Source organism: Panthera onca, chromosome B4 (assembly GCF_046562875.1).
Source record: "Panthera onca isolate mPanOnc1 chromosome B4, mPanOnc1 haplotype 2, whole genome shotgun sequence".
NCBI lineage: Eukaryota > Metazoa > Chordata > Mammalia > Carnivora > Felidae > Panthera > Panthera onca.
The window spans coordinates 82,671,801-82,695,451 of NC_138345.1; the positions used below are offsets into that span (position 1 = coordinate 82,671,801).

The following is a 23,651-nucleotide window of genomic DNA, read 5'->3' on the forward strand; positions in this document are numbered from 1 at the left end:
ACTCTTTAACTTCTAGAACTGATACACAAAATGTTTTGCAAGAGAACTACACTAAAAATAGAAGGGTTTAACTTCAAAAAAATTTCCCCCTGAAGCTAAAAACTACACTCTACTTATCAATCACACTAATACCTTTGGCATACTCCAGACAAATGCGACCAAGTTTAAAACAATAATTTAAAAGGACTAGAGGTACCTACCTGGCTTAGTCCGTTAAGCATCTGACTCAATTTCAGGGTTGCAAGTTCAAGCCCCATGTTGGGCTCCACACTGGGCATAGAGCCTACTTAAAGATAATAAAAACTGCATTCCCTTAACAGGCCCAGAACCCATGTTATACTTCTATAATATAAGAAAATAGAGTTGAATTTCAAGTGTTATGCCCAGGCCTCCTGGAAAGTAGATGATTTTTCTAGCTGTACCATTTCAAGAAAATGGTTGTGAATATCACTCTGAAGTCATATACTCAACAGGGGAAAGAAAAAATGTTTTCCCTTCTAAACCACCATAATGTCCCATGCAAACCTATTATGGCACACTTCCCATTTATCAAGATTTTGTTGTTTGTGCTCTTGTCTAGCCTGCGACTCCCTGAGCACAGCAAGTACCTGAAGGATTGTCTTTGTATCCCCAGCACTTAAAACTTCCTGTAACACAGGTCCTTAATATAAGACATAAAGTACTGATATAGGAAGCATTTCTATGCTATGACAAATACACAGAAGTTAGAGGGAATAAAAACTGCCAAATGCAGAAGCTCAAAGATTTACAGGAGGACAACACATTTAGTTTTATTTCAATCAAATCACAACACTTTCTTTTCCAACTGCTGCAAAGTGCATCTACAATTTGCTATTACAGATCCACTTTTAAAAGGTTTCCTGTGACATTACAGCAAGCCTCTTTTTTTCCAAACAGAGGAATATTCCCAATTCTTCCTCAAATAAAAACTCCATTCCAGTAAATGGTAATACATGAAATTACAGTAAACCAGACACTTAAAAGGACAGCCAAAAAGTCTTCCAACAGTTTATTAGAAAGAATGTAGGTAGACATTAAAAAAAAAAAATCCCCACTGTCATGAACATAAATTGAGGTTTTCAGCCTGGGACAAGCTGAATCAAAAAAAGAAATAAAAAATCCAATAGTGTATTAACATTTTTTTCACTCATTTGCCATACTGACAGTGCAAATACAATTTGGTCTAAATGTACAGACTCTCAAGCAACAATGTACAGCCTTTCTTCGTCCTCCATGCTAAGAGATGTAAAAGTTTAAGGGTCAAACAATACCAAATGTACAGGCTTCAAAACCATCTAAGTTAGGGCATTCACTAGTTTTAGCTAAGATACATCTGGAACACTGACAAGTGATCACTTACAATAATGTGAAGTAAATTTTTTGAAAAATAAAACTTTAGTGGAATAATCCTGGAGGATATACCAGAAGAACAACAAGTTACCAGTTTAAGGTATCAACCAATTTGTTTCATCAGCCACTTTTGAGTCCATGTTCTAAAATGTAAAATTTAGTTCTTTCTTCTAAGCCAAGAGTTTCCTATCATGTCAGTATCTATGTTATGAAGTAAAAGAGACTGAGGTGAAATGTTTTTATTTATCACAACTGCTGTATCAATTGTCTAGGACCTCAACAGCATCATGGAAGTCTGGGAAAAGTTCATGCATAAGGTTATTGCCTTAGCTGACTTAAAACTGCCCCATACAATGGTACATATCAACCCTTAGTGAAGCCTTAAAAAAACAAACAGGTTGAAAAATGGGTTAAAGGAGGCAAATACAGCATCTGCCTTTAGAGCTATCAACTCAGGAATTCTCTCAATTATGAAATCTTGCAGAGAAGTTATTTTTCTTTCTCAAAATCCGGTGATGACAACATTCCTTACTCCAGATCTGGCATTTCTGAAAGATTTTAAAAAAGATTAGTATGAAGTACAAGGGAACAATCAACTTCAAAGTCTTATTTAAAAAAAAAAAAAAAAAAAAAAAAAGCAGTCAACAACAGAGTTAATACTTTCCTAGGGAATTGTCGTTTTATTATTTTTTGCCTTTTCTAAATGTAAATCTCAAAGCATTCAAATTTCTTCTTTGGCTATTATAGGCCATGAAAAAATAATTTTTCTCTCAAGAATTATAAAGAAGTTAATGTCTCCATTTTCAGAGTTTTGTCTTTGATGTGAAATATCACTGTAAAACATACTTTTTACAAAGATACTTACTTTCATCATCACTGTCTTGTGAATCCTGCAGAAGAAGAATTTTGAAAGTTACCAAGTTGATGAAACATTCCTCTGCTAACTGAACAGTTTGCCTTAAAAAGCTGAAGCACTGTACTTTTACTAAAGTAGCAAAAATATGTGGTTATATCAAGCTTATGAATTTAATCACTGGACTTAAGAATAGATTCACTGAAGATGAACAGATGTACAGCTGAGGATCTATCTTCCTGTAAGATGTGTGCCTTTTGGTGGGAATTGGTGCTCACCCTTTAAATCCCTTCCTGTCGGGTAGACTGAATTTTAGTATAAAATGGATTTCACTTCTCTCTTAGCATTCAGTGTAACAGGGAAACAGCTCACTGCGAAGACCACTGGACTGATAGAAGACAAAGAACTCCAACCCTAGCTGCTGAATTGTCTAAACATTTTTCAAACTATACTCAACAACTTTCTTGAAGATGTTAGCAGGATGCCAGAGCGGAATGTTGAGAAGAGTGATCCAGTTTATCCTTCTTATAGATTCACAATGTCCATCTATTTACTCTAGTTTCTGACCAGTTCTGCTGCAAAACCTGTTTAACTCTGTCAAAATAATCCCTAAATTAATTCTTAATTGAATAAGGTATACGATGCAATGATTCTCTTGAAAATCTGGTCCCTTAAGAATGGCCCATGGGACACCAGTTTCCTGGTAGGTACCTATCCTTCAAAAATTAGCACATTTTAAAATCTGCTTTTTCCTGTATTTCTGAGAGAGGGGGAAAAAAACCAACCCAACAAGAAGTGGCAAAAAAGCAATCCTAAATCTATATAAAACAACCTATAAATACATTGTTTCTTACTATTTAAGTAAACAGAGAAAAGAATTTATAGACTTACATCATCTGCTCCATCTACTTCTGGTAAATCTACATCCTCATCACCACCCATGTTGTTCATCATCTATTTGAAGTGTAAAAATTAGTTTTAAAAATGATGTTAAATTAAGCCCTAATTATTAGGTTGCAAGCTCCAGAATAAACCTTAAGTCTGTCATAGATTTCCACCAATAAAAAAAGCAAAACAAATGTTAAGTACCTTCCTTTCCGGAAAAAGTAAATTATAAAATCCTGACAACTTGTAGGGAAGTTAAGACTAAGTTCTCACTGAAGAAAAGTGAAATTATTAAAACTTATCCAGCAAGTTATTTATGTATGATATAGAAATTAAACACCGAAATCCTAAATAGTGCTTACCTCTGGTGCCTAAGGAAAAGAATGGGATTCATTTGTAGTTCTAAAGCTTTGTATCTTAAGCTAAGTGGCATGTGTATTATGGTATTCTCACTACAGTTTTAAATATTGTGAAGAACCAATAAATGATTTAAAATAAAGTCCTTCAGGATGATTAGGTTGTATAAAAGACCTGAACACTGAACCAAAGACTAAACAGCAATAAAAGTTAAAAACAGAAAAGAAATATGATTCTTGAAATAAAAGACACATATTATTATGGAGAAAATACACTTGCATACATGTAAGTACTCTTGTAGACATACAAAACATTGGGACTAATAACAACATACTTACATGAAGTACTAATTTCCTATTTAGTTGTTTCTGATCATAAAGTAAGCAATGTATTATTTAAAAAAGTACATATAACCCAAAACTAAACTATTAACAGATGGGGAGGGACTTATCTTCCCAAGCTACAACTTTTCTATAAATCTCCTAAAATTAAAAAATTCAATAACCATATACAACTTTATACACAAAATTTAAAACTTCTAAAATCTATGCTCACCTGCACTTTACAGTTAAAAGGGGCCTTTGAAAGATCCCTAATCACCAAATTGCTCAGTGTAAAAGTTCTGGGCAATCTAGTCTTAAATAATATGAGTAACTATTAAAGAGTCTCCCTACGTCTGATAGCACTGTTGAACACTTTGGTTAAGTTTCTTTGAGCAAGAAAAATGCTCAAAATGTGCCAAATACAATATTAGGTGTTGAAGATACAATGGCAATAGAAATAGGATGAACTAAATACATTCAAGAGCTATTAAGGAGGTTAAAAAAAAAAAACCAAAAAAAGATGGCCGCTAATGTTATACTGGATACAGGCAGTAAAAGAATAGTGTTAAGCTGTGACATGCACAGCTGGGCGAAATGGCGGCACCAATTACTACAGGTAAGAAATGGGAATAGCACAGCTGAAAAGAATTGCCCCATCTTCTTTTTCCTCTTTAATTTGAAATCAAGGTGCCAGAACCATGTAAGATGTTAAGTAGTTGCAAACATGACACTAGATATTTACTATTTTAGCTCTTAGTTTTCAAAGAAACATAACAAAATCTAGTCAATTAAAACCTGACTTCACAAGGTTTATTCTATCCAAAGGGAAATCAATGATTTTGCCCCTTTAGCCTTTGGCAATATGTATTTAAATTCTTTCCTTGATTTTGCTAACTAAAACATCTTTACACACCACTTATCATGCACATCTCACTACCATTTTTGTGTTTAAAGGTTTATATTCATATTACATGGCTCCAAAATGCAAACCAATCCACGCTCCTAAAAAAATCAGTTTAGAATAGAAACTAGCTATATTGCATGAATTGTATAGTTTATTTTTTGTCTTTATACATCAACTTTAGAACTTACCACTAATTTTTAAAAAAAATTATACTATGTTAAGCTTCAGGATTAAATGACCATTTTTAAGATCTTACTTGGTTTTGCTGCAGAATGACCTTGAAAGTAAAATAATGCAGGTCTTAAAATACCACTAGGTGCTTTAAAACCAAATTAAATTCACACAGAAATGTACAGAGAGGGAGGTGGAAAATGCCATTTACAAGAACTTACCTCAGAGAAACGATCAAAATTAGACATGTCTTCATCTGAATCATCCTCCCAGTCTTTCCAATTATTGAAGTCCACACTAAGCCAGTTAAGCTACAGATCAATACAAACATCACCCTATGATTAGCTTAACTTACACTTATTGGTATGTACCTTAAGACTTCATTGCTTGAACTGTGGGTTCGTATTAGTGAGGCATGGAATTAACACACACACAAAAAAGAACAGACTAGCAAAATCAAAAGTCAAATGCAGTACTAGCAAAGATAGTTTCACGAAGCTTCTTTCACAGTTGTTAAACAATCCTAACCGCTAGAAACAAAAACAAAAACAAAACTCATTGGTAGGAACTATTCTCAGGCACAATGGACTTTTTTTTGTAGCACCAAGTATGCTCCTCTGTGATATGTAACTTTTAGATTCTAGGCAAAATCTGCCTCTTGAATTCAGCAAAAGTTCTGCATCTAGTGACTGATCTTCTTCTGACCATACTTGGTTTTAAGTTAAAACTAAAAAAAACCAAGGAAAAAAACCTATAAGAACACAAGACTTTAATAACACTTAACTATGAAATAAAAACATAATATTCCTCATGGAAAACAAATGTGTCTTTTATTACTTAAAAATGTTAAACTCCCCCAAGAAAAGAAACATACCTTTGCCCTTTCTTTTGTTAACCTTGGCCATGACTGGCCAGATTCGCCTTTTCGTAAACAACATAAAATTGACCTGTCCGTTCTTTTATGCTTGGAATCCTAAAAACAAAAACAAAAGCACTATCACACCACTTATCTCTCCAGTATCATACAGAATAGAAAAGTAGCTTGTCATTCCTCAACTCTAATTTTTTTCTCTACATTTTCTCTAAAGGCAAAGAAACATCCCCTAGCTTACTAAACATTTCATTAGCTATCCAAATTGCAAAAAAATTTTCCCTCCCTGCACACGGTGAATAAAATAAAGCCTTAAAAAAAAATCAAGTAAAAAAAATTTTTTGACTAAATATGGTACATTCACAGAATAGTTTAAAAATTCTAAAAGGCTAGACTAAGACAAGCCTAAAGAACAGTGACAGCAAGAACAAAAGGGGGCTGCAGAAAAGTAATTCAAAGGGGAAATATTGCGAAAATATAAATCTCTAGATAGCCTCTGAACTGTTAAGAAAAACAATTACTGGTTACTGCTAAAAAGAGTACTTGATGTTATGTCCATTTCTTCATGATTTAAACTGGAATTAAAGCCTTAAGACTACTTACATTTGGATCAATACAGTGAAAAAGATCAATTTCATTTAAATGTTTAAAATTATCGCTTCCTCCAAGACAACTGTGTAAAAAAAAAAAAGAAAAAAAAATGAACCTCTTCAAAGAGATAAAGATTAGTAATAACTTCAGTGAAAACAAAACAAGCAAGCCAAAGTTACTTGGTTGTCTGAAATAAGCTTCTTACCCAATGATGTAAAATGGTAATTTACCTGAATGTAAGTTTGGATTTTTCAAAATTTACATTAACATCTTTACTGTCTTCAACACAAAATTCAATGAAGACGTAGTCCCTTCGATCGTACCATTTTGCAGAAGCAGGCTGCCTACAAAGAGATAAAATTAGACAAAGTTAAGCTGGAATTCATTAACTGAGTATTTACATAACCTCCAAAATTTTGGTATATAAGTAACATTTCTCTTTCCCATTAGAAGACGGATTATTTGGAAACAGCTTATTATAATTTCAAACAGAAACTACATCCTTAGGGGCAAGTGAGTGGCTCAGTAGGTTAAACATCTGACTTCAGTTCAGGTCATGATCTCATGGTACCTAAGTTGGAGTCCCACATCAGGCTCTGCACTGACAGTGTGGAGCTGCCTGGGGATTCTTTCTCCCTCTCTGCCCCTCTCCCACTTTCACAGGGGATCATGCTCTTTCTCAAAATAAATAAATAAACTTAAAAAACACCTACATCTTTACTCTTAACAAGTGCATTCCAAGTTAAAACACAACTATAACTAATTTCAGAATATGAAGGAATTAAAAAATGAATCAATGCTCAATAGGGCTAACCATTAGGTAGCCCTGTCAAAATTTATGTGCTACTCCTTTAGAGCCTGGCTACTCAATGTCAATGTCACAGAATTAAAAAATCAGACAGAACTGGGGCGCCTGGGTGGCTCAGTCGGTTAAGCGGCTGACTTCAGCTCAGGTCATGATCTCGCGGTCCGTGAGTTCGAGCCCCGCGTCGGGCTCTGTGCTGACCAGCTCAGAGCCTGGAGCCTGTTTCAGATTCTGTGTCTCCCTCTCTCTGCCCCTCCCCCGTTCATGCTCTGTCTCTGTCTCAAAAATAAACGTTAAAAATCAGACATAACTGATCCACCGTCAATTGAAATATTGAAATATGTATTCAACATTTTTACTTACAATATTACAATGCCAGGAGCTTGCATGGCAGTGGCTGGGTGGGTAAAACTGATAGTGTTTGTCTCCAGAAAGTTCTCATCTGTAGCTTATTTCTGACTATACCAAACAACCATTTTTCTGAGGAACAAATTTTCTTAACCAACTTTAATGATTCTAAATAATGATACTTAAGAATTAAGCTTCTTTACAGCCTCATCTTCTACTCTATCTACAAATGTATTGGATATATACTATACTAGAAGAAGCCTGGAGTATTTGCTTCCTCATTATTCTTCTGCTGTCTCCTGCAATGTACCTGGTCCTCTTCATGGTGTCAGCTGCTTAGAACTCTATCCATCCATTAAAATTATGTTTTAGAATAGGCTTAAAAAACTGCTAGAAGCAAATGCAGTCAAATATAGTTGATTAATAGGAGATAAAGACTGTATGTGGTAAATACTTTTCTTTAAAATTGTTCTTCGTATGGGGCACTTGGGTGGCTCAGTCGGTTAGGCGTCCCAACTCTTAGTTTTGGTTCAGGTCATGATCTCACAGTTCATGAATTTCAGCCCCATGTCAGCGTACTGTGCTGACAGTACGGAGCCCACTTGGAATTCTCTCTCTCTCTCTCTCTCTCTCTCTCTCTCTCCCCCTGGCCCCCCCTTCCCCACTCGTGTTCGCGGTCTCAAAATAAATAAAACTTAAAAAAAAAAAAATAAAGTTGTTCTTTGTAATCTTTAGACAAATATCTTTATATGTGTAAAAATTCCTAGAATTCACACACAGACCCCAACTACATTTGCCTGTACAGAATGAACCAGAAAGACAATGAGGGCAAGGAAGCAGAACCACATAATTCTCAATGGTTTCACTTATTTTCTTAAAGCAAGCATGTTCTGCTTTGATAATCTAAAAACTGAAGTATTTGGCTATACCAGAATTCTTTGTATTTTTTTGAACTGTTCTATAAACCTAAGATACAAGTTAAAAACTATTAATCATCGTTATGTTCAGACACTACTCATAAATCAACTCAAATGAAAGGAACTGTTTTGTTTCCAAATGCTGAAATTCCCAACCCTAAGGAGTAGCAGTTTAAAGTCCCTCCAATAAATAAAAAGTTGCAACCAACTGCTCACCAACATTTTTACACAACTGTTAAATCTGACTAGTCACATTCCACTTTGGGATATTGATATCAGATCTGAAGTGGGTTATAGTCATTACGGATGGAAGTTTTCAAAGTCCAAAAATACCAGCAAATCAGCAAGAGTAAAGCTATTTCTTTAGGCATCTATCAACAGATTAAAAACAAAAACCAGATTTTTACATGCCTTAGAAGAAAAGTCTAACCAAACTTCTGTTGGACTAAGGAATCACAACTTCTAGTATTATGTTAATATGGCTAACAAATTGAGAGTTTTATGAATAGGTGACAATAGACCACACATTAGCAGCTCATTTTCTTTCCAAAACAGTGGTCTGTGATTAACATTTAAAAAAAATACGTATTTGAGTGTGAGCAGGAGAGGGGCAGAGAGAGAGAGGGACAGAGTTCTGAAACAGTCTCTGCAAGGACAGCAGAGAGCCCTATGTGGGGCTCGAACTCATGAACCATGAGATCATGACATGAGCTGAAGTCAGACACTCAACCAACTGAGCCACCCAGGCGCCCCAACATGCTGTCTTTAACTGACAATATTTGCTAACTTAATAGATAAAATTTTAAATGACTAGGTTCACAGATTTTATTAAATAATCTCTACATCCAACATGGGACTCAAATTTACAACCCGAGATCAAGAGTTGCAGGCACACTCTACCAATTGAGCCAGCCAAGCATCCCTAAGTTCAGATTTTCAAACTGAAGTGACCATACAGTATGTTTAAAAAGCGCTAATGAAAATCATCCAGAGCAATGAACACCACAGTGCCAAAATACTATTTCCAACTAAAGGAAACAGATTTCCTCTACAGAAATGACTGACCTCAGGCATAAGATAGGATGAGGTTGGGACATCTTGGGCAAACGAAGCTATTAAAAGCTATGAGGTCAGTTATGGGGCACCTGGGTGGTTCAGTTAGCAGAGCATCCAATTCTTGATTTTGGCTCAGGTCATGACCTCATAGTTCATGGGATTGAGCCCTGAATTGGGCTCCACGCTGACAGCACGGAGCGTGTTTAGGTTTCTCTCTCTGCCCCTCCCCAACTCGCTTGCGGGCTCTTGGGGGGTGGGGGAGAGCAAAACAAAACTATGAGGTCAGAACCAGAGGCAATAGTAAGGGTCTCCCTGCATTGGCCAATGAGAATTCTAGGTTACCAGAAGATGCTACAGATCCAATTCTCTACAAATTGGCTGTTAACAGAAAAAGAATTAGGCATTTTTCCTTCTTTCTCTTTATGAAACTTTATTTATGGTAACTGGATAGATAGATCAATTCATAGAAGGAAACTTCTTTATAGAATTTCAGCTTTGGAATGGAATACAATTGTGGGGGGGGGCATGTGTCACCATTTTGCAACCTTTAAACTGACTTGGCAATGATCAATGGATGAAACCATTAAAATGATTAGATTAGGGGCACTTGGTGGCTCAGATGGTTGAGCGTCTGACTTCAGTTCAGGTCATGATCTCACGTTGAGTTCAAGCCCCACGTCACGTCAGGCTCTGTGCTGACAGCTCAGAGCCTGGAGCCTGCTTTAGATTCTGTGTCTCCCTCTCTCTGCCCCTCCCCCACACATGCTCTGTCTCAAAAAGTAAAAACATTAAAAAATTTTTTTAAAGATTAGATTAATAGTTAATAAAGAATTTACAATTAATAGTTAATAAAGAATTCAGCATCACTAAAAGTGGGACAACCAGACCTACAACCTCCTAATCTGATGCAACATGATATACTCCATAGAAAACTTAATTCCAGTCTATAAGAAGAGAAAAAAAAATTTTTAAATTTTTTTTTTAAACGTTTATTTATTTTTGAGACAGAGAGAGACAGAGCATGAACGGGTGAGGGGCAGAGAGAGAGGGAGATACAGAATCGGAAGCAGGCTCCAGGCTCTGAGCCATCAGCCCAGAGCCCAACGCGGGGCTCGAACCCACGGACCGCGAGATCGTGACCTGAGCTGAAGTCGGACGCTCAACCGACTGAGCCACCCAGGCGCCCCCAAAAAATTTTTTTTTAATGATACAATGAGGAAGGGAGAAATCCAGAATACTGTTAAATCAATGCTATAAAGAAGAGAAGGGACTGCTCTAGATTAAAAGAAACCGAAGAGTTATCAAACACATAGAGGGACACCTGAGTAGTTTTTCAGTCAGTTAAGCATGATTCTTGATTTCAGCTCAGGTCATGCATGATCTCACAGTTCATGAGATGGAGCCCCAAATCGGGCTCTGCGCTGACAGCGAGGGGCTTACTTGGGATTCTCTCTCTGCCCCTCCCCAAGCTGCACTCACTCTCTCAAAAATAAACTAACATTAAACAAAACATATCCAATTTATGCACCTGGTCTGCAAACCCCCCCCCCCACCCGACCTAAACATAAAAAGAGATTACTGAAACTGTGACCACCTAAATACAGACAGGGCATTAGATATTAGAGAATATGAAAATCATTGTTAGTTTTTTTAGGCATGAAAGGCATTGTTTTTACGGGGGGGTGGGGGGGGGGGGAGAGTCCATTCAAGATGAAAACTTAAGTATATAGGGTTTGCTTTAAAAGACTTCAGGAGGGATGTCTGCATGGCTCAGTCGATGAAGTGTCATGATCTCAGGTAATGATCTCACGCTGTCATGGGATCCGTGTCTGGCTCCATACTGGCAGTGTGGAGGCTACTTGGGATTCTCAGTCTCCTCCTCTTTTCGCCCCTCCCCTGCAAACACTGTCTCTCGTGCTGTCTCAAAAATAAACTTGAAAAGAAGAAAAAAAAAGACTCCAGGAAAAGGAAAAGAGGATAAATAAAGCAATGTGGCAAAGGCCTACTAAGCATTTAATCTGGATGACAGGTAGATGGGGATTATATTCATTATGCTTTTTTTTTATTTTTTATTTTTTAACGTTTATTTATTTTTGAGACAGAGACAGACAGAGCATGAACGGGGGAGGATCAGAGAGAGGGAGACACAGAATCTGAAACAGGCTCCAGGCTCTGAGCAGTCAGCACAGAGCCCGACGCGGGGCTTGAACTCACGGACCGCGAGATCATGACCTGAGCCGAAGTCGGCCGCCTAACCGACTGAGCCACCCAGGCGCCCCATGCTTTTTTTTTTTTTTTTAAAGGTTTATTCATTTTTTGAGACAGAGAGACAAAACATGATTGGGGGAGAGGCAGACAGAAGGAGACACAGAATCTGAAGCAGACTCCAGGCTATGAGCTGTCAGCACAGAGTCCAATGTGGGGCTCGAACTCACGAAACATGAGATCATGACCTGAGCCAAAGTCAGACACTTAACCAACTGAGCCACCCAGGCACCCCTCTTCATTATACTTTAAAAAAAAAAAAAAAAAAGTTAGACCTTCCCTATGACCCAGCAGTAGCACTGCTAGGAATTTACCCAAGGGATACAGGAGTACTGATGCATAGGGGCACTTGTACCCCAATGTTTACAGCAGCACTCTCAACAATAGCCAAATTATGGAAAGAGCCTAAATGTCCATCAACTGATGAATGGATAAAGAAATTGTGGTTTACATACACAATGGAATACTATGTGGCAATGAGAAAGAATGAAATATGGCCTTTTGTAGCAACATGGATGGAACTGGAAGTGAAATAAGTCATACAGAGAAAGACAGATACCATATGTTTTCACTCATATGTGGATCCTGAGAAACTTAACAGAAGTCCATGGGGGAGTGGAAGAAAAAAAAAAAAAGAGGTTAGAGAGGGAGAGAGCCAAAGCCTAAGAGACTCTTAAAAAACTGAGAACTGAGGGTTGATGGGGGGTGGGAGGGAGGGGAGGGTGGGTGATGGGTATTGAGGAGGGCACCTTTTGGGATGAGCACTGGGTGTTGTATGGAAACCAATGACAATAAATTTCATGTAAAAAAAGTTATTAAATGATTCTAGCAGGGACTAGTTTCTTTTTAAGTGTAACCAAGTCTAACTTCGAAATTGTGTTACACTTAGTTAACAGGAGGATTCTTTTCCCAAAACATTTTACAAATAGTATTTCAATAAACTCTAGACAAGCACACTAATGGTGACATGGTTATTACAATGGCTGTATAAAAAGCCAAGTAGTACACTACTCTTTAATTTGTTCATATTGAGGACACTAGAACCAGAGATCTTTTTCTTTTCCTCAAATTCACATTAAGACTTCAGAATGTAATAGGTTTGGAAAGAGAATCTTTAAAATGAAATCTTAAGGTGGGCCATAAATTTAACATGACTGGTGTCCTTACAAAAGATTAGGACACAGAAGAAAGAGCTTGTGAAGACGCAGGAGAAGAGGCCCAGTCATCCCATTTCTGGTACTTTGTTATGCAAGCTAATACAATCATTTTCCAAATAACAAAATTAAATGATCATTTAAACCAGGGGTTGGCACAGAAGCCAAAAATGGTTTTTATATTTTTAAAGAGTTATAAAAACAAGCATGTAGGACAGAGATATTTGTGGTCTGCAAAGCTTAGCATTTACTAGGTAATGCTGATTTCAACTATCAAAAATACAAGAGGGGACCCTACATGTAACCAAAAACCAGTAAAAAACACATATATTCACTCAACTGGAAGAGAGCTTGATTTTGAAATCCTGCTTGTCTTCTGTGAAACTCACATCCCTTTTTTTCTAGTAACCAAAAGAGGAGCAGGTTTAGCTTGAACACTAGCTCATAAACTAATTATATTGGATTTATCTCTAGCCTTATACTAACATTGACAAAACTTGTAACCACTGTCCAAGTCTGTCAGTTCACCTTAATAGTAAATACCTATGGATGTAAAAACTTTTTTCACTTCTGCATATGCTATGTAAATAATCCCCTACTTAAAACAAAACAAAACCAACCCCCTCCCCAACATATGGGACATTCCTCAAGGTTCCAGTTTCAGCCCCACATCTGGCTCTCTGCTGTCAGTGCGGAACCCACTTGGAAACCTCTTTTTCTCTCTGCCCCTATCCCACTTGCACTCTCTCAAAAATAAACATTAAAAAAAAAAAATTGGTTAAAACATACAGACAAATGTACTGGAGAAAATAGCAATAACGACAATTTTTTAAAAAAAGTTCTACTTCTGTAAAAGTATTTAAGGAACTGAAAAATGTGATACAAAGATGCTAATTAACAATAACCTTTATGATAAAATAGGCAAATATATATTATTTTTTGGGAGAAAACGCGCAAGGGCGTGTGCACAGGGGAGAGACACAAAGAGAAGGGGACAGAGGATCTGAAGTTGGCTCTGTGCTAAAAGCAGAGAGTCCAATGTAGGGCTCAAACTTATGAACTATGAGATCATGACTGGAGCCAAAGTTGTACCCTTTAACCAACTGAGCCACCCAGGAGCCCCAATAGGCAAAAATATTTTTAATCTGTTTTATCTTTAATTAATGGTCTCATTAAGAAATCAATCAAACAGGGGCGCCTGGGTGGCGCAGTCGGTTAAGCGTCTGACTTCAGCCAGGTCACGATCTCGCGGTCCGGGAGTTCGAGCCCCGCGTCAGGCTCTGGGCTGATGGCTCGGAGCCTGGAGCCTGTTTCTGATTCTGTGTCTTCCCTCTCTCTCTGCCCCTCCCCCGTTCATGCTCTGTCTCTCTCTGTCCCAAAAATAAATAAAAAAACAAAACAAAACAAAAAAACAAACAAAAAAAAAACGTTGAAGAAATCAATCAAACAGTGGGTGCCTGTCAGCCCAGAGCCTGCTTCGGATTCTCTCCCTGCCCCTCAGAATAAATAAACTTATTTTAAAAAACTGTTGGGGAGGAGGTAGGACAGAATCAGTTAAAGGGGAACCTAATGGCAATTACCCACAATTAAGAAAGATAGTGTATCCAAAACATAACCAATAAACGATTCCCAAAATAAATATTCCCAAAATAAAGGACTCAGAAGTCAAATGTACTTGGAGAATATATACTGATTTAGTAGTACTTCTTTTCCAGGTTTCCCAAAATACAGCAAAGCCTCAATTAACAGAATATAAAATCAGATAGTTGATTTATAAGTAGCTCTCATCAGCTTTATCTTTCAACTACTGACCACTGATCTACTTTCTAATCTATAGCAGATACAGTTGAATTTGGTTCAAATGTGACAGAGCAGAATACAGGACTACTAGTAAAAGACCCCTTTTATGCTCAACTCTCACCATCAAGCACCTCATGTAGGGGTGCTACATGAAGAGTTTGATGGTGAAGGATGGGTCTGAGAGAAAGAGGCTGCTTGGGATTCTCTCTCCTCTGCCCCTCCTCCACTTGTGCAGGAGATGAGCTGCTTCCTTGAAACTTAAAAAAATGGCCTCATGTAGACAAGTCTAACAGCTAAAATACATTTAGAGTTTGAATGTTATTCAACAAATAAATATGTATTAAGCATGGGGCTAGGAATTGTTCTGGAGACAGAGCAATGAACAAAATAGACAAAGCTTACAATTCAAGTTAGATGAAATTTAGTCCAAAAATCTCCTAAGAAATATGGGGGTAAAGGGATCGGATCCATTACTAGTGGCCTTTATTAATGTGTAAACAGGCAATATATCATAAGACAAGGTTCTCAAAAACAAGCAAACAAACAAAAAAAGATAACATTTTCTGGTTATCAGCACAGCTGAGCTTTAAAAAACAACACAGGAGTAGGGACCCTCTAAGCAGTTGAAAATCCAAGAACTTATGACCCCTAAAACTTAGCTACTGTTGATCAGACCCTCACGAGTAACACATACTTTGCATGTTATATATATTATACACTGTATTCTTACAAAGAAGCTAGAGAAAAAACAATGTTAAGAAAAATCACAAGATCGCTCTCTGCTCCTCCCCTGCTTGCTCTGTCTCTCAAAAATAATAAACATTAGGGGCACCTGGGTGACTCAGTCAAGTGTCCAACTTCGACTCAGGTCATGATCTCACAGTCGTGGGTTTGACCCCTGTCAGGCTCTGTGCTGACAGCTCAGAGCCTGAAGCTTGCTTCAGATTCTCTGTCTCCCTCTCTTTCTGCCCCTCCCCCACTCATGCTCTTATCTCTCTCTCTCTCTCTCTCTCAACATTAAAAAAGATAATAAACATTAAAAAAACTTTTTTAAAAAAACAGGGCACCTGGGTGGCTCAGTTGGTTAAGTGGCCAACTTCAGCTCAGGTTATGATCTCATGGACTGTGAGTTCAAGCCCCACGTTGGGCTCTGTGCTGACAGCTCAGAGCCTGGAGCCTGCTTCAGATTCTTTGTCTCCCTCTCTCTCTCTGCCCCTGCCCTGCTCACACTCTGTCTCTCTCAAAAATAAACATTAATATATATATGTGTATGTGTGTGTGTATATATATACACACACACACACACGTGTGTGTCTGTGTATATGTGTGTGTGTGTGTGTGTGTGTGTGTGTGTGTGTGTGTGTGTGTATATATATATAAAATCTATATTTATGGGGTATCTGGGTGGCTCAATGGGTTAAGTGTCTGACTCTTGATTCCAGCTCAGGTCATGATCTCACAGTTCATGGGATTGAGCCCTGCACTGTCAGCATAGAGCCTGCTTAGGATTCTCTCTCTGCCCCTCCCTTGCATGTGCTCTCTCAAAATAAATAAACTTAAAAAAAAATACATTTACAGTACTGTACTTATTGTAAAAAAAAATCTACCTAAGTGGACCCACAGAATTCAAACCAGTGTTATTCAAGGATCAACTGTACTTAACTAATTATTGACAGTTTCCTTACAAGTTTATTCTTTTTTTCCCCTTATAAATTTGTTAATGGAGCATGATTATTTGTCTGAATTAAAAGATCACTTTGAATTCTAAGATAAAACAACAGAAATCAAATAACTAGCTTTTTACTAGAGCTTAATAATCAAGTAAATATCTTCTAGGTTTAGGAATAAACATATTTCTATTAAATAGGAAGTTTCTTAAAGACTAGATTCACTCATTTTTTTAATACATCTCTAAGTATCTTTAAATATCAAGATTACAGATGAAAACATTAAAATCAAGAAAAAAAGTCAGCAATAAAAAGATGTTATAAAATTCAGAATTACTGATTTTCTAAAACTAAGTTTTCAACTTAGCTTAAACTAGTCTATCATTTGCAAAAGGGAATCAAGACAGTGGTAAATCTTTTTCACTTTGTAGTAAGTGAGGAATGATATGGAAACATGAAATTCTGTTATATAAAGGGAAAAAAGTAGTTCCAGGTTCATAGACTGAGCAGTTTTTCCTCCCTCAAAAGCCCTGTCTACAAATGTCTAAAACCAGTCTCTTACACACATATTCTTTCCTTAAAGAAACCCCAAGATCTGCTTCTCATACTTTCAGATCATCTGTACATCAGTTGTACCACCACGTAAAACTTTCCGGAAAGGTGATCTGAATACACATGCTACTCCTGTGGCTTCCAAATTATGTGCCAAGGTGCATCAGGGCACCATAAGAAACTTAAGAGGGCTGCTGAGATTTTAAGTTTGAGAAAAATTTAGTGATACTCAATCTCATTCAAGACACCAAGTGGTTCAGTTTCAAGGTAGACTGCACTACATCCCTCTCCATTAACCTTCATCTTTGCACAGTTGTATTTCTGGTGGTTGCTATAATTTAATAAAGGGGGGGGGGCTACAAAAAAAAAGCAGCGGGAAACAGAAATTGAAATGGAAGTATCCAATCTGACTTCAAGGTATAAGTTACGCAGTGCCGGGGCACCTGAGTGGCTCAATCAGTTGAGCATCTGACTTCAGCTCAAGGCATAATCTCAAGGTCTGGAAGTTCGAGCCCCACATCAGGCTCGCTGCTGTCAATGCATGAAGCCTGCTTTGAATCCCCTGTCCCTCTCTCCTTCTGCCCCTGCCCCGATGGCTCATGCTCTGTCTCAAAAATAGACATTGAGGGGGGAAAAAGGTACACATGCCCAAAACACATACATATTCCATTACTAAATGGTGATTATAAAAGAAGCTACTTATTTCAACTTTCGTGGATTAGTTTTTGAAAGACTACTAACTAGGCTGTTAGGCAAATTACTTAAGTTGTTTGGACCTAGCTACCTAATAAACAGAACTGTTATTCCTTTTGGCCAACACCATAAACACACACACACCCCCTACTAAGACAAAAAAGGGGTAAACCAAGAACACTTGTGAAACCTCTATATTAGTTCCTTTATTTGGTAATTCCTACTCTAAAAAAAAAGTGAGGGGTGGCTCAGTGGGTTCAGTCCAACTATTGACATTGGCTCAGGTCATGATGTCACAGTTCTTGAGTTTGAACCCCATGTTGTGCTCTGTGCTAACAGTGTGGAGCCCGCTGGGCATTCTCTCTCTCAAAATAAAAAATAAACTTGGGGTACCTGGGTGGCTCAGTCAGTTAAATGACTTCGGCTCAGATCATGATCTCATGGTTGAGTTCGAGCCCCACGTGGGCTCTGTGCTGACAGCTCAGAGCCTGGAGCCTGCTTCAGATTCTGTGTCTCCCTCTCCCCCCCCCCCCCCCCTCTCTCTCTGCCCCTCCCAGGCTCATGCTCTGTCTCCCTCTCTCAAAAAATGAACATTAAAAAAAATTTTTTAAATAAAAATAAATATATAACTTAAAAAATTTAAAACAAAAAAATGAAAGAAAGCTGTTCTTAAAGACAGGATTTCCCCCGATAAACTTAGTGCCTTTCTTCCATCCAACTCCAACCTTCGTACATTCCTACTTCTGTGCACACATCACTTTAAACATCCTCAAAGCAAACACAACAATTTTTCTTCATACAAATAAAATTCAAACAAGGTCAATGTCTCACTGCCTCCGTCACAAATTTCAGAGCCTTGGGGCTCCACAACCATATGTCAAGAAGTGACACAGGTTTAACAAACAATTTAGACGATATTAGCAAAACTACAGAGATATAGTTATTTCTTTGGAAATTAAAAGTTTCACCTGGAAAATTATTCTCCCTTTTTGTAAAGTGGAAAAAATAAGGCTTCTGTCAGAAATCCTGAGTTCCAATCCTATTTGGGACAGTTCCTCATACTAATTAGCACTGTGTGAATTAGTATTTGAAAAACTAGATCCTGGAACTTAATACATATTAAAAATTTTAAGAACACCTGTCTGTGACTTAGATCCTTTCAGTACACAAAGATAATTAAAATGCTGAGTTAGAAAGGGCCCAAAGAAAACACTTTATAGCAATAAAGTATGACAACATGTGAAGATTAACTACTGCACAGAAAATCCCTAATAGCACATTTTGACTTTGGACTACAATATGAAGGAGTTCATACTACTGCTCAAGGTAATATTTAAAGTAATTGGTGGGGCGCCTGGATGGCTCAGTCGGTTAAGCGTCCAACTTGGGCTCAGGTCATGATCTCTCAGTCTGTGAGTTCGATCCCCACGTCGGGCTCTGTGCTGACCGCTCAGAGCCTGGAGCCTGTTTCAGATTCTGTGTCTCCCTCTCTCTCTGACCCTCCCCCGTTCATGCTCGGTCTGTCTCAAAAATAAATAAACGTTAAAAAAAAAAAAAATTAAAGTAATTGGCATTTTCCTGAAAAACCAGAAGTTCAAAGGTGTCCTGGTGAAGCAGAGAAGTCAGCCTCAATTTAAAATCTATCAGTGCCAATCTACAGAGTAAATAATGCAAAGTTTACTACAACACACACTGCATTTCTGTAATAAAATACGCTAGGTGCAACAATCTTCAATTTAAGAACTCTGATAAAGTATTGTAAAAATTTAAGGGCTAGAGACTAATTCTGAATAGTTCATATCACAAAAGTATTTTTTCCTGAAAAGTGACAATCACTACCACCTAAGACCTCAAAATGATAATAGCTTCAAGATTTTAAAACAGAAGGGGCGCCTGGGTGGCTCAGTCGGTTAAGCGTCCGACTTCAGCTCAGGTCACGATTTCACGGTCCGTGAGTTCGAGCCCCGCGTCGGGCTCTGGGCTGATGGCTCAGAGCCTGGAGCCTGCTTCTGATTCTGTGTCTCCCTCTCTCTCTGTCCCTCCCCCGTTCATGCTCTGTCTCTCTCGGTCTCAAAAATAAATAAACGTTAAAAAAAAAAAAATTAAAAAAAAAAAAAAAGATTTTAAAACAGAAAATACAATTAAACATGGGAATCTTAATTAACAGTACATACTGGTCTGCACTGATTTATCCCTTCCAGTTTCTACTGCTTTCTAGTTAAAGTCTAACTAAGCACAGAAAAAAAAAAAAAAAAAGAAAATCCAGTTGCTAGGTTACAGTGGTTAAGAAATCAACACTGAACAAAAACCATCATCAGTTACTCTTCCTTAACTACAGAAATTAACCATACAGCATATACTCACTATTACCATTTATGTTGGAGGCTAAAGAAAAACTAATGATTTTGTTTTTAGGACTCAATTCTATAAAGTTGAATGATGGCAAAGTATTCAAGATTTCAACCAATGTTAGAGACAGTCACAATATGTTTCTGGACAATTTATTAATTCAAGTATAAGACCACTGAAAGAATGACTTCAAATAGCTCAAAACTGAATAAAACAGGGACTCCTGGCTGGCTCTGTTGGAGGAGCATGGGACTCTTTGATATCCGAGTCCTGAGTTCGAGCCCCACGTTGGGTGTAGAGATTACTAAAAAGAACAAAAAAACTTAAATAAAAACAAAAACCTTTCCTTTAAAAAAACATTTTACTTTCTATCTATGGTTACTGAGTTCAAATTAGAATTAGAACTACAGGGGCGCCTGGGTGGCTCAGTCGGTTGAGCGTCCGACTTCAGCTCAGGTCACGATCTCGCAGTCCATGAGATCGAGCCCCGCGTCGGGCTCTGGGATGATGGCTCGGAGCCTGGAGCCTGCTTCCGATTCTGTGTCTCCCTCTCTCTCTGACCCTCCCCCATTCATGCTCTGTCTCCCTCTGTCTCAAAAATAAATAAACATTAAAAAAAAAAAAAAAAAGAATTAGAACTACAATAGCTTAAAAAAAAAAAAAAAAAGCAGTAACAATTAACTAGCACACCTCCCTTCTCCCCCACCCTAGTTTGAAGGAGAGAGGTCTTAAAATCTCAGCCTTCTCAAAAATCAGGTTGAGTTTTTATGTAAACTATTAGACTAAACCTTAAAAACCTGATCGAAAAAAATGTACCTAGACAATCACTACTAAAGAGTATTCAAATGAGAAAAAAAAAAAGACCTTAAAACTCTTAAAATATCCAGACGTAAAAGTCTCTCTCCACATCTAAAATAATGTTTATATCATGTTCAGAACATGCGAATGAATGACTCTTGATCTCAGGGTGTTGAGTTCAAGCCCCAAGCTGGGGGGTAGAAATTACTTCAACAAATACATAAACTTAAAAAAAAATTTTTTAAATGTTTATATCAAACATCAACAAATGGATCCTTATCAATAAGCCAGGTTCTTCCCAGGACTGGAAGACCCACTGAAGGGTTTTTCTAACTCAAATAACAGATTCATAATACTCCTCTTGAAACAGTAAGTTTGTTGAATACAATTAGTTCAACAAGATCTCCTAAATTTGCAAGATGGCATTTATTTTAAAAAGGAGATTTATGGGGCGCCTGGGTGGCGCAGTCGGTTAAGCGTCCGACTTCGGCTCAGGTCACGATCTCGCGGTCCGCGGGTTCGTGCCCCGCGTTGGGCTCTGGGCTGATAGCTCAGAGCCTGGAGCCTGCTTCCGATTCTGTGTTTCCCTCTCTCTCTGCCCCTCCCCCGTTCATGCTGTGTCTCTCTCTGTCTGAAAAATAAATAAAAACGTTAAAAAAAAAAATAAAATAAAAATAAAAAGGAGATTTATGTGGTCTCTTCAAAACACTCAGGTTGAAAGCATTCTTGTAATTTAGACTGCTTTTTGGAATACTGATTGTTACACTTTCCATCTGAGGTTTGAATTTATTTACTTAACGTCTCTATTTAACTATTTCATGTGACCTCCCAAAAGTATATTTCAAATAATTTTAAACATATGTCTTAGTGAAAAGGTATTTTGTTTGGCTACATTAGTCTATTAACAGTTGGCAGCTTACCTAAGCATTTATTTCCTCAGTGAGTTTCAAAATATAAAAGGCACCTTAAGACTAACAATCTTGCTACATTTTTTGGAATAAAGCTTTTCCAAAGAAAAGTGAAAGCTACTTTACATAAAGATATTATATTGAATACCAATGGGGAGGGGCAACCCTTCCAAAATTCTAGATGTCCCCTTTACACAATAATACTGTGTTCCAGAGGCTTGCTCTCCATCATTAACCAACAGCAGCGTATCCTTTAACCCAATAGAATCATCATCAGTATCTTTAAGTAACCCTTTGGAAGTGCGTTACTTTTCACAGGAATTAAACTTGTTACCTTTCAATCACTCTCTGTACGTATCTTTCAGGGAGCAGTTAGTACCAAAAAAAAAAAAAAAATCCTATAAAACCGATAGTTCTCACATCTGGAAAGACAGAGTTTTTCCTGAAAAGAATGTAAGCCCTGAAAGTGGGAGTGCCAAAAATTTTATTAGGTTTAAAAAAAAAAAAAAAATCACTAAGGTTTTTCTTTACCATCATCAAACTAAAATTCTTAAAAAAAAAAAAATCCTTGTCACCTCAACGTAAATAAATGTAAGCTCTTAAAGGCAACAAAAAGGCAACTACATACCTATTTCACCCTTAATTAAAATAGGATAATGCAACCTCGCCTCAAGTTTAATGCAGAACACTGAAAACGTCCACAAGTATCTTTCCACTCGACACGTGCGGAACGACCTGCTCAATGCTAACTCCTCGAGCCATGGACAAGGGTGAGTTTTGGCAAGCTTCCCCCCTTTCAAGGGATTGGAGTTAGGAGGCCTGGAAACGTCCATACCCAAGAAATCACGACCCCGGAAAGGAAAATAAGTTGTGGGGACGGTGTGACCTCCCCGCAGTTGCCTAGCAGTACTGTCGCTCACGGCGGAAGGCCGCGTGGTGCTCTGCGGGGAGCACGGCCAGCCTTCTGGTAGCACCCACCACAGGTGCACTTGGCCCAGGGCCTGGTCCCAACATCACCGAGGGGCAGAACCAGACTGCCCCAAAAGCGAAGTGGCTATCCAAGAGGCCCCGCGCCTTGAGAAAGCCCGCACGGCAGAAAACTCACAGAAGAGTAAGGCCTAAGGCTAAGTTACGGAGTTAGAGTAACCGGGACTGGCAAAGGAGGAAAAGTGGGATTTCCGGCGCGGGGAAGGCGAGGAACCGTTCCGAGGTGGGGAAAGCGGACATCTGGAGGAAAAATGTCCTCCACCCGCCAACGGTAACCGGAACAAGGATACTGGACCTCCCACCACAAGAAAGAACGACTGCCGCCACAGAAGGGAGAAAGCCGAGGGGGTCGAAAGCGGGGGATTGGGGGGGGGGGGCTTCCCGGCAGCCCCCTGCGCGGCCTCGGCCTCCCTCCGGGGCGACCTTCCTTCGGCGGGGTGTCGCACTCACATCGTGAACGGGGCAGGGGGGACGGGCGAACGGGTGGGCGGGCCTCTCCGGCGGCAGCTGCTGGGCAATCGACTCTACTCCGGTGGCGACTCCGGCGTTTTCTTCCCGGTCGCGGCCTCTTCTCGCTTCCCTCAGGCGACGGTGGCGGCGGGCTCGACCTGGGTCCCCAGAATGCACCGCGCGGAGAGAGCGGCTCCTCCGATCGGGGAGAAGAGGAAAGTGTAGGAAAAGGGGCGCGAGGACGGAAAATGAACGTGCGTGCGTGCGAGCGAGGGGTGGTGAGGCCGGGCGGCGGCTGGTGACGCAGCAAAATGCCCGGGCCCTGCCGCCGCGCGTGCGCACTCTTTGTTTTCGGGCTCCTGCGCGGTTTTCTAGAGATATCTACGGAAGGGGCGGGGCCTCCCAGCTCCTTCGCGATCCTTCCTAGCTCTGGCCCCGCCCTGCGTCTGCTCCCTTCGGTCCGGCGGGTTCCCGCCTCTCCTCCCGCGCTCCCCCCTCGCGTTAGAAAACCGTTGGCCGCCCTAACCGCCTGGCCACGCGCGTTGGGCGATCTCCGGGAGAAACGGCTGTGTTGAC

The 23,651-nt window shown here is 38.9% G+C and overlaps 1 protein-coding gene across 2 annotated transcripts; it reads right to left on the minus strand.

The window, feature by feature from the left end:
- Positions 1-765: 765 nt before the first annotated feature.
- On the minus strand, positions 766-23,424 carry PTGES3 (prostaglandin E synthase 3). Of its 2 annotated transcripts, XM_060657245.3 has the most exons (8): positions 23,076-23,418; positions 6,557-6,670; positions 6,339-6,408; positions 5,739-5,837; positions 5,086-5,175; positions 3,116-3,178; positions 2,237-2,261; positions 766-1,919 (listed from the first exon to the last, which is right to left on the minus strand). In XM_060657245.3, coding segments are annotated over exons 1-8 (483 nt in total). In that variant the 5' UTR covers positions 23,078-23,418; the 3' UTR covers positions 766-1,899. The 2 variants fall into 2 exon arrangements, with proteins under 2 accessions (XP_060513228.1, XP_060513229.1); XM_060657246.3 differs by lacking the exon at positions 3,116-3,178 and having other exon boundaries at positions 23,076-23,424.
- Between the last annotated feature and the right edge of the window lie 227 nt (positions 23,425-23,651).